Here is a 12,301-nt window from a genome sequence, read left to right as displayed (position 1 = left end):
CCTCTCCCGTTGCGGAGCGCAGGCTCCGGACGCGCAGGCTCAGCGGCCATGGCTCACGGGCCCAGCCGCTCCGCGGCATGTGGGATCTTCCCGGACCGGGGCACGAACCCGCGTCCCCTGCATCGGCAGGCGGATTCTCAACCACTGCGCCACCGGGGAAGCCCATACACAGCATTTTAAACTCATGAGGGGATTTAACAGAGCTCTCAACCTTCAGTGCTTAACATACTCTAAACCTCACTGTTTCCCTATCCGTTTTATTTCCACTATTGGAAAATGTAAACAGAATATCCACTAAACTACACATGTGAGACTAAAACCACACGTGGCCAATGTCCATAGGAGGGTTTCATTCAGTAATTAAAGCAATTGCCTGAACCTCGGCTTGACTGGCTCCAAGGAAAGAACTATGCTTTGGAACTCCACAAGTACATATGCGTTTATGATGGTTAATTTTATGTGCCAACCCAACTGGGCCATGAGGTGCCCAAATATTTGGTCAGACATTAGTCTGTGAGGGTGTTTTCAGATGAGACCAACGTTGAAATTGACAGGCTGAGAAAAGCAGATTGCCCTCCATAATGTGGGTGGGTCACATCTAATCAGCTGAAGTCCTGATCCTCCCCAAGTAAGAGAGACTTCTCCTGCCTGAAAGCCTCTGAACTGGGCCATTGGCTCTTCCTGGTTCTATAGCAGCCTGCCAGCCTTTGGACTTGAACTGGAACATTGGTTCTACAGAGTCTGGACTTGCCAGCCTCTATAATACCATGAACCAATTTCTCATGATAAATCTCTTTACACATGTATGTATGTATGTATGTACGTATGTTTATAGCCTGAATCTTATATACATATCCTATTGGTTCTGTTTCTCTGGAGAACCCAGATGAATACAGTATCTCAGATTTTAAAATTGGGATCTAGTCTGGTCACTATCCTCTTAGTGCTGGTAATTCCTTTTAGCCCTAAACATAACTCTTGCTCAACTAAAAAATAACTATATATTGCAATACAAGTGCAAATGAATAATATTTACATATTTGATAACAATTCTTTCTCACCTTAGGAGGTAACCGTTGTCTGTCTTCAATCAGTAAATCTAAGACTAAGTGTCAGTCAACCAAGGTTGAAGCTTGACATTCAGAGAATTTTCCCCAAGCCCAAGTTCAGTGGGTGGTTGTTAGGAAAGGTTATTGCTATGGTTATCTAAAATTCAACCAGTACTTTCTTATTTCTAATATTTCAAAAGTGTCTAATGATCATCTACACTATAATCAGTAGCCACATAGTTATACTGTCAACAGCTTTTTACAAGATATATGAGATTAGAGTCCTAACTACAGTCCTAATCAATGGAAAAATATGTTAAAAAACATGTTAAAAATAGTCATACCTTAAAGGTATATTTCAGATAAATCTGGTGGTAGTCAAGGGTGGCCAGAGACACATTTCCTTAAACGTCTTGCTAATGAGTTTGTGTTGTTTCCTTACATTTGAAAAGACTGGAATAGACACTTCATCAAAAAACATAGGTGAATGACCAATAAACAAATGAAAATTTGCTCAATATCGTTAGCCATTACGGAAATGCAAATTAAAATCACAAATCTACTTACTCAGTAGAATGACTTACTTTAAAAAGACCAATACCAAGTGTTGGCAAAGATGTGGAACAATTAGCGCAGTTACATCTTAGTGGTAAAAATTTAAATGATTACAGCTACTGTGGAAAGTTTCTTACAAAGTTACATATCTAAGTATGATATGCCCCACCAATCCCACTTCTAGGTATTTACCCAAAAGAAACGAAAATACATGTCCACACAAAGATCCGTACACAAGGGTTCATAGCAGCTTTGTTCATGGTAGCCCCCAAATGGTAACAACCCTATGTCCGTCAGCTCGTGAAAGGATAAACAAATTATGGTAGATCCATAAAATGGAGTACTACTTAAGAATAAGAAAGAACTAATTACCGATAGAGGTAACAGCATGGAGGAACGTCCAAAGCATCATGTCAAGTGAAAGAAAGTAGAAGGTGGTTGGGGTGGGAGGAAAGGACTGACTGCAAAAGAGCATGAGGAGACTTTGGAGATTAATGGAAATGTTCTCTGTCTTATCTGTGATGGTGCATACAACCGTACATGTTTGTCAAAACTCATCCACCTGCACAATTAAAATGGTTGGACTGTATCACGTAAATTAGACATCATCAATAAAGCTGATTTTAAAAAAAATGTTTCTTCACATAGGAAGGGGACGGAATGCATTTATTCGAGAGCAGGCCCTTTCATCACTGAGACTGGTGGGTAAGTTCCCTTTAATTACAGACCCTTGTATTGTATCTGACACACGCAGGCTACTCAGTACTAGTACCAGCAAACAAAGAAACTATGGGCTATGAGAAAGTGCTTCTTTCAATGTTTCAATGTATTAACCATTTAGACTTATTTTGAAAATACAACTGTTTGTAGAGGCGTGCTTTCAAGCATAGCTAGTCATATTGACACAGAAAAATAAATGCAACTTAGATGTTTCCTTCATACCGTAATCTTCCCAAATAAAAAGTGACATATATTCCCGAAAAGATGACAAACTATTGAACTGGGTTTTTTTTTTTTTTGCTGGATATTTTCCAAGAAGGCAACCTGGTTCTAGAGAATAGGTATGCCCCGAATCTCCTGTTTTTTGAAGGATCTAAGAAAAATCAATACACCTTAGCACATCTGAGTGGGCAAGCAGAGAAGGAAGTGATATTTACTGAGCACCTATTCTATTCCATGAAATATTCAAATACATTATTTTATCACTGAGCCTTGACAATAACCAAAAATAAGTATTTTGGTACTTACAGTCAGAGAAGTTAAGCAGCTAAATGACTTGCCCAAGATCACAAAGCTAGTAAAGAACAGCACCAAATTAAAACCAATCTCTACGTGGCTCTATTTGACCCTCCCATACTTTCACAGCCAGGCAGACAGTCACTTGAAGATGTCTGGAATGTAATCTCAGGAATAAAGCAAAGGCTTTTGGGAGTTCTGAAATGAGCATTCTATTTCCTGCCTTGCCAGACCAATTTGATACAAAACCCACCCACCTCCTCAGTGCCATATTTTCCCCCCATTTGTAAGGTAACAGTCCCAACACGTCCCTTTGTCCCAGAACCGTGGTCTCTGAGGTTCATGAAACACTTTATAGTGCTGTAAAATTCCCGGGAGAGATACAAGCATATGGTGATCTGTATCAGAATTTCACCAAACCTAAAAATGCTGGCCCCTCAAAGAAAAGACTTGCTAAGCTCAAAAGTCTAACTCATTTTCTCTCATCATGTATCTTCAAATCGTATCTGGTTACGTCCACCATAAATATATGCATTTGTGGAACTAACAGTGATAACGATGTTTAAAATGACCCCATCTCCACTACACATCGCTTTGTCTACTTTTCGACACTTTTCACCCATATTCTCTTTGCTCTGGGAGATTTTGTTTTCTGTGAACTCATTTCACCGAATTAGCGGTCATGGCATTTCAGACACAGAAGATGTGCAAAGGAAGGTGTTACCTAGGATGCAGAGACCATCTGTGCAGTTCTCGGATTCCTGGCTTAGGCCTTCGCAGAATTTGCCCCCGTTTCTCGGGGCCGGGGCTGTGCACTCTCGGATCCGCAGATGCTCGCACTCTGGGCTGCAGACTGACCACTCACCCCACACCTCCCAGCTCCCGTCCACTTCAAAGGGAAACAGAGGGAACCATCGTTAGAATGAATCTGGCGGCTGTCGGGAGACTCACCCCAGGGCCGCTGTTGTTCTTAGAGCTGGATTTTAAACCGTCACCACCACAAAAAAACAAAATAATATATGTGTTTATCTTCTCTCCGTGGTTTCTTTCCTAAAGAGACAGGCTAACAAAAGCAGTGGCGTAATTCTCTTGCTATTTCAGGATGAGACCAATTTACTGAATTGGGGCAAATATTTGAATTACCCGTGCCCTTGGGTTAGCTAATAATGTTATTATCCGTTCTCTCCCCATCTTTCATGCCCAAATACATCTCAGATGGACGGATACACTAGGTGCAGGAACCACTGGTAATCACTGCTTCCTTGTGGGTTGATAGTTTAGAACAGAGAGTAGAATAAATGCTCTTCAAGTCCTAAAAGCCCCTCAATGATAAAAAGTTAAACCCATATATTCTGACAGTATTAAACTAAAACAGGTCAGCCAAACCCCAAGATGCCGAGACTTTACACAAATAGAATTTCTTGGGTCGTGCATTGCTGCTGTGTGTAGAAACGAACAAACTGAATCTAATTCCCCTAAAAAACCACCCTAGAGATTATGGCAGCTGTTGGAGACAAGTGTCCCACTATCTCCCAGGGACAGGCCAACCATGTTTATGTGGGTTACTGAAGACATTGCTATTTTTAATCTAGAGCAGCTAGTCAAGAGCAGGGTAAAATACAAATACTGAACTTGAAGCAAAAGGTCTGAGTCCTTATCTTGGTTCCGTCAGCTTCTTGGTGGAGCAACCGTAACCAAGCACTTAGCCTGACTTCACTCTTTCTGTCAACTGGGGGCCATAAAAATCACAACACAGAGCTAAACGACATTACATGTATACATGTATCTTGCACAGTACCTGGCACATAGTAAGCACTCAATAAATGTATATTGAATACAAATTCAAAACAAAGCTCCAAGCATAGGCTGCCGGTGAGAGCCTGGTCTTAGCTTTGAGTGGAACTAGACTCGCAATTTTAAAGACATGAGTCTCTGGTCCAGTGTCCTTGGAGCTAATGTTTGATCATGCGTGTGAGACCCAGGATCAATTCCTTTCTCAGTGGGAGGATATGCTTTTCATTCAGAAAGTCATCTTCCATCTCAGCTACTCCTCATTGTATAAAGTGGGTGAGAGCCAGTAAGATGAGAAAAAGAACTCATAAAAGCCGTATTTGGTAAATGAATCCTCTCTCTATTCAGGAAGGGAGGCAAGCAGAGTCCAAATTCGAAATGGAAATTGCTGTGATACAATCTCTGCCAATTATATTGCCAATAAATACAAAGGTAAAACTGATGAGGTTGAGGTTAGTTGATTGGTGACCGATGATAAACGGTCAAGGATTTGGTACCTGTTTTGTGCTCATAGACAACTCACGTAATCCCTATTATACAGATGAATGCTACAAAATGGGAGAACCCAAGGAGAGGAGGGGATGGCTTAGCCCAATCAAACACTGGTAGTATAAAAATACGTCAAAACATTTGGCTTATTGATGGTGAGTGTCTAGGGTCATCTGAGTATGAAGAAAAAAATTATGCCCCCAAACAGAGGTATTTCGCCTATGTTCTTGCTATTACAATGAGTTCCACATTAGCACTTTGGACAAAGGCTCCACTCGAAGAACTTGGAAGATGGTAACTTTGGAAAGGAAGGTTCTACTGAAAGCTTCACACCAGCTCAATAATGTTGGTGGATCCAAAGGGAAAAGGGAATCTACATATATCTCACCAGGACAAAGAGAAGTGCAGGTTATTTTCTGCACTGACATTCCCTCACAAAAGGCTCCACCATTGAGAGGAGCTGGGTTGGTGCAGGTCCGGGAACGTTTCTGCCATCCTCTACCACAGCGAACATTGCAGGCTGACCACTCTGTCCAGGAAGACCAGCCTCCATTCACTGAGAGAGAAAAACGGGGAGGGGAGAAAAAAAAGGAAAGAGGTATTTACTGATTGCCTACTATGTGCAAGCCACTTGCCAGGTGTTGTGAGTTGAGCACCAAGAGACTGGCGGGGACCCTCACCGGCTGCCCCATCGTGAGGCAACAGTGGGGCTGATCTAGACTCCACCCCTCAGTCTACTCTTCTGATACAGGAGGGATGCAGAGAATTTGCATTGCAAGGAAATGATGAACCATAGGAAGAACTCATCAACATATCTCTAAAGCACTTGAAAATCCAGCGTATAAGAAGAAAACACCAGCTTTTGAATTTCTATTAACTTTAAGTGCTTCAAAAATAAATCCCAGGGCTCTTCTATTGTGGAAGGGAGTGCCTTTACTTCAATAGCTGGGAATTTCATTTATACAATACCTGAGATAGTCAGCAAATAGTCATGTTTGTTTTTGGTGGATTTCATATGCCAGGAGAGGAGGTGCCGACAGCAGGTCTGGGGGAGATGAGGGGTGCACGTTGGGTTTGGGAAGAGTGGTAAGCGGAAGTTGCCCACCTCATTTTGTTTCAAATAGAAACACAATGGAAGAAAACAAACAACTTTTAAAATTATTTTGAAAAGAGATCGAAAATGTCACTACCTCCAGAAGTCCAATTCTGGATGAAAGAGAAACAGGCATCTGCCTTCACCTGTCAAAGGGGCGAGGCAGGAGGGAACGCTATAATGGATAACCCCCAAAGGCCTTTCTGTTCTCAACATTGAAAGCTGAAATGAAATGCCCCGCCCTCTAGCGCTCTGCTTTCTGTCCTCTCTATCCATTCCTGGCCTTTGGGCTGGTCTTACCATAAACCACCACTGTGGCTGACAGGCTCCTCCTCTTGGCTACGATGTTGGCCGCCATGCATGTATAATTCCCGGAGTCCGAGAGCCGCGCCTGCCGGATGATGAGGTTGTGGTCTGCCCTGGTGTCAATGTTCTCATCTTGTTCAGAGTCAATAGGCTCTTCGTTTTTCAGCCATTCCACCTATCAGAAGACAGCAATGTTTATAAGTCATTAAAAAAAAAAAAAAAAAAAAAGAACTTTCCTGGAGTTGGAAGATGAGCCGTTAGGGCATATGGGAGAGAGCTGTACCTAACATACAGAGTAACAACAACGATTTTTTAAAATCTTTATTCCATATCCCAACTTTTTGGTATACTCAGGATGTGAACATTCAAGCTAATAAACTGGAGGCCAGAAAAGAACATAAATATCCTATTGACTTTGACCTATTTTCTAAAAATGCAGTGGGAGAGAGGAAAGACTGTAATTAGGTCATTTCATTATATTTCATTGTGTTGCAACTCTGATGACGATGATGATGATATTTTAATAAATGGCCCCAAATGGAGCTCAGAAAAATCAACACATATATGTAGAATTTGCATTTTGTGCAGAGAGGATATTATGTTGTCAGACAGGGTTTGAAGTCAGTATGTTTCCATTTAAACACATTTTAATAAAGGTGCGATGATGTCTAAAGGTCAATGTAACACAGATTTGGGTAATCATAGGCACATAAATGAAACTCAGATCTCAATATTCCCTGGTTCGGGGGATATGTTTCTTTGGTGATCGTTTATGTTACTACTTCAGTGATTCAGCAGACATTTCGGTCGGATCAGGCACCCTAGACACCTAAGCCTCAGTCTCCCTTCCGAAGGAGCTCACTTTTCACATCCTCTGAGCATAGGCTAGTCCCGTCTTTGGTTTGTTTTCTCTAGCTTGTCAACAGCCTTGAACCCCACTAAGAGCAAAACTGCAAATCCTTACCATGGCTAACAAAGCCCATCTTGGTCTGGCCCAGAGTTAATTCCCCACCTTAGATCCCCTAAGTAACCTCTGCACAGTCTACTCCAGCCCTACTGGACTGCTTCCTGTTTGAGAAAACTCAAAGCCAGTTCCAACCTCAGGACCTTAACACCTGCTGATCCCTCCACCTGGAAGGCCTTTCCTGCAAATATCCCTACGGCTCAACCCTACTTTTCATTCAGGTCTCTAATCAAGTATTTCCTCCTTAGAGAGGTCTTCCCTAACAATCCTTTCTAGTATAGCAAGGCCCCTTCACTCCTGGTGTTGTCCTTGAATTTTCTTCCTAATATTATCTCCATCTAATAGGCTTAAAGATAGTAAAAGCCTTCTGTTCTTGTAATTGTGATCCCAGGAATTTACCAAAGAAAATTATTAGGGCTACAAACAAGGATTTAAACAAAATAAACTATTTTTTGTAGCAAAAAAGAATGAAAGAAGAAAAAAAAAAGTATGCCAAAGCTACAGGCCAAATAACAGACCTTTGTTTAAATAAATGATTCAGTAATAAAATATAATATTATATAGCCCTAAAAGTCATGATTTCAACTAGTGAAAACACTGAAAATGCTGATAATATATGGAAGAGTCAAAATGCAAAACTATGTTCATTGTTATCATAAATCTGTAAAAGCAACAAGAAAAAGAAATCACAAACATACAGACACTTAAAAAATTGGTGGAAGAAAATGCAATATGTTTGCAGAGGTTTTTAAGAGAAGACTTGGGGTAACTGTTGTTTTTCTTCTTGGTGGTTAATTGTGGAACATTCAAGGAAAAAGTATTTAGTAATCTGAAAAAAATCACTTTAGCTTAAAAAACTACTTATGTAGCACAGTGGTATTCAAATTTATATTTAACCATAGACTGTTTCCTCAATTTAAAGCTTATTTGATCGTATGATATATATGATATGTATCATATGATATTGCTTATATATGGAATGTAAAAAAATGATACAAATGAACTTATATACAAAGCAGAAATAGACCTACAGAGATAGAAAACAGACTTATGTTTACCAAAGGCGAAAGGGTGGGAGAGCAATAAATTAGGAGTGTGGGATTAACAGATACACACAACTATATATAAAATAGACAACTAACAAGGACCTACCGTCTAGCACAGGGAACTCTACTCAATATTTTGTAATAACCTATAAGGGAAAAGAATCTAAAAAAGAATATATATATATATATCTGAATCACTTTGCTGTATACCTGAAACTAATACAACACTATAAATCAACTATACTTCAATGAAGAAATTAAATAAATAAATAAAAATAAAGCTTTTCAGAAAGCCCCAAGTGAAAAACAGATAAATAAGGAAAGCTCTTACAACAGGTGCAGAAGTGAGGGCATTGGAGTTACAGCAATGAGGGGCCCTAAGCTGCAATGGCCCACATCCAGGGCCACTGTTTGTAAAATTCCAGGAGAGGTAATTCACATCCTTCCCTGTCTATGTCAATCATGCCCGATGGAGATGTTCAGCGCACCTGTACCATCATATAAGTTGACCCCGCCATACAATCTGCCGCCACCCACCTACCTGTGTACTGTGAACACGTTCAATGGTCTGCTACTTGGTCTCCCCAGATCATAGCTTGAAAACCATCAATACAGGATGAATGAGGTATCCCAGGTACATACACATTCTGGTCTACTTGGTGTTTACGCTGTCGTGACTCAGGTCCATCAACCCAATTATGTCTATAAACAATCGGCACATTAGGAGACACCTAACTGCGGGACTGTTTTTTATTTGTAAACTAATAGTTTATCCATTTAACTGACGGCAGGATCTTTATGAGAAAATCAGTTTGGTATTTTCTGGGCTTATAAAAGTGACAAATTGCTCTTCGATTTATGCTTTTGTCACTTAGAGAAATGGTAAAACATTTTTGATGAGCTAAGTGCGCCTAATGTAGAATAGTTTAATAAATAATAGAAAAAAAGCATTTCCTACAGCAGCAGTTGCAAACTCGAACGTTCCTGGGGGCCAAGGAGGTAACGTAAACTACTGACGTGGAGCTGGGGGCAAATATCCACGTGCGTTGCTTGCATACTAAAGACAAGGGGCCATTCTTCATGCCCACGAAGGAATGAGTTCATGCTCGTTTTTCTTAAAAAATGTTATTTTCTTGCTCCTTTTGTTCCCCCACTTTAGATAGAGACACGAGTATTTTTAAAAATTAACGATAATGTAACGAAAAATGACCGTGAACTCATCTTTGCTTTAAAATTTCTGTTGCTTTTAATGTATCACAGTGGTCTTCACATTTACGGAGTATGTAGCTTCAGTATCAGGATGTACGGGGACCTGGTGCTGATAATGACAAAAATATAGATTCCATGGCTTGTGCAAATAAATATGCAGCCACCAGTGGGGTTCACACTACTGTGACCAGTGTAACCAGATCCTTCCATCTTTCTTGAGAAGCCACGGCTGTGTATTTTCATGTACTATTTCTTGATTCTAACATGATGGCTCATCTATTACAGAATAGATAGTGAGGGTCAAACAAAACATATCCACGAACTCCCTCTTCTCCAGATACTACAACACACCAGCCTTCTGGCCCTTTGTGAGCATTATCACAAAGAGGATCTCAGTGTCCTTGACTGAAGTTAATTCCTTTCAGTAAGTCTGCTTCCCCCATCATCCTAGAATGTTCCGGTTCATATGTATCAGGGCCCATTCTCAATGCTTTCTCATGTCAAGCACCTAAGAATTTTTGAACTTATATACAGTATCCTACAAGTATCATGAGGGCATGAATACTGAGTTCAGAAATGATTTTATAAGAGGTTGTCAACACTGGAAAGCCCCCATTAAGCTCTTAACAAAAGCAATTCACATTTTCAAATTAGCATTATGGGATCGATACAGTGATCACCTAAGGCTAACAGACATTTTTTTTTTTTTTTTAAATCACTGATCCAAATGACCTCATACTAACAGGTCATCTCTCTGACAACTTTCTAGAATGTCATGGGAGGCATTCACGCTCTGAGAGGAAAAGAATTCTTAGGAAAAGAATTCTTCATCTGGTTTCTACTTATTTACCTTAGATGGATAATCCCAGTTGGGAGTGTGGGTAGAAACCAGTTACTTAGAAGTAATGAGCTAACGGATTTTCAGGATGCGTGATGAGTTCATTAGCATAGTGTTATGTGCAGATGGTCTGCAATTTGTAGATTTTTCCAGTTTATAAACAAATCTGGAAAAGCAGACCATCAAAGACAATTAGATTTCATGCCCAACAGCAGGTTCCTGATCAGTCATTCTGGTTAGCTGGGGACAGAAGGTATGTAATTGACGACCCTATAGATTTCCTCAACAAGGGGCAGCATGGTATAATTGGATGGGAGGCAGCCTCCTTTGGAAGAGTGATGCTTCATGGGAGATGATCTTATCTGAGACATGGGTTACATTTGAAAATCTCTGCATGAGTCCTGACATTTCCCTTCTTCTGACCTTTTGTCAAAGACGTCCTGTGCAGGTATACACATAAACTCTACACCTAAAGGTTTATTTCCATCAGACAGCATGGCAGGTTCTAATGCTCCTGTTCTTGTTCTTAATATTCCATAAGAGCATGAGAAGGTGAGTGCTGTTATTAATCGTTTAGAAATGTAAAAGCTAGACGAGAAAGAGAAAGCCACTTTAATAGGCCAGCTCTCCTCCCATGCAGGATCCCAAGCCTGTTGTCTTTTGAATTCTAGAGAGTATCAAGCTGGAACTCTCTCTCCCCTCGTATCCCACAGAAAATGCCAATGGGGGCCATTTGTTGGTATCATCTACCAAGTGTTCTTATCCCCCCCCACCCCCAATTCCAGTCCTCTTGGGATTTGCTAGATGAAATATAAAATTGAGTTGCTCATATATATTAAAGATGTAACCTCAGATTTCTGACTTCAGAAGCTTTTCAATTCATCTACTCATTGCTTGGGGTCATTTTCTTGCACATCTCAGTGGCAAGCTCCTTAAGAACAAAAACAGTATTTTAAAATGTTCGTATATCTTGCACAGAACCTTCTTCTGAGGATATGCAATGGCACCTGTTGAATAAATTTTTTAGCCCAAATTGATATACCTGCAAGTTTAGAGACTGGTGTGATATACATACACACATACAATACAACTTCAAACTGCATTTTAGGGGTTGGACCAAGGGAGGGGATATTATTCTTTGCTTTAAATTCCAGGATTAAGCATAGATATGATCTAGAAGAGAGACATTTTTAGCCTAGGTGTTCTTAACTATAATCTGGGAACCACTAATATTTCATAACGGCTAAAAAGGGTCTTATGCTGAATTTCATGTATTTGCTCAAGATATGAGCTATGTAAGAGTAATAAATGCTTTTTCTCCTCACTACAACTAAGAATGGCTTCGGAAGGCAACCTCGTCTGATAGGACAGTGTGGAGAGACAGGGCTACACTAGGGTGTATGAGAGGTCGAGCCAGGGAAACACTGGAAAGTCACCATTCACAATGGGGTCATTCCCTACATAACCTCTCAAACTTTTTTGTAAAGTTACCACCTTACCAAATAACAAGTGTGATTGGATTTCTGCTGGAAAACAAGAGAAGGCTGTGGCATGCATTCTAGCTGTTGGGGGCTATCCGGAGATGGTACACAAGGACACAGGGGTGGGGAGGAGGGGACCAGGCAGAAGTAAAGATGGGGTTCCATAGGACCCTAGGGAAGCTCCTGACTTCCACACCCGAGGACATTAGTCTAACCAATGTTTCTTAAAGTCACATCATGAATT

The 12,301-nt window shown here is 40.5% G+C and overlaps 1 protein-coding gene across 9 annotated transcripts in view; it reads right to left on the bottom strand.

Annotated features, from left to right (window-relative positions):
• Window positions 1-12,301, bottom strand: part of UNC5D (unc-5 netrin receptor D) — a 567,718-nt gene that overhangs the window by 111,801 nt on the left and 443,616 nt on the right. For 6 of the 9 annotated variants that reach the window (XM_067022440.1, XM_059049202.2, XM_067022443.1 and 3 more), the window contains exons 5-7: window positions 6,514-6,694; window positions 5,509-5,676; window positions 3,565-3,729 (exon numbers count right to left, since the gene is read on the bottom strand). In XM_067022440.1, the coding sequence (XP_066878541.1) occupies window positions 3,565-3,729; window positions 5,509-5,676; window positions 6,514-6,694 (514 nt within the window). The remainder of the gene's footprint in view (window positions 1-3,564; window positions 3,730-5,508; window positions 5,677-6,513; window positions 6,695-12,301) is intronic. The other 3 variants (XM_067022445.1, XM_067022446.1, XM_059049203.2) reach the window with 1 other exon arrangement.

The sequence above is a fragment of the Kogia breviceps genome, chromosome 20 (assembly GCF_026419965.1).
Source record: "Kogia breviceps isolate mKogBre1 chromosome 20, mKogBre1 haplotype 1, whole genome shotgun sequence".
NCBI lineage: Eukaryota > Metazoa > Chordata > Mammalia > Artiodactyla > Physeteridae > Kogia > Kogia breviceps.
Note: the sequence above shows the minus strand (reverse complement) of the source record. Positions and strands in the feature narration are given on the sequence as shown.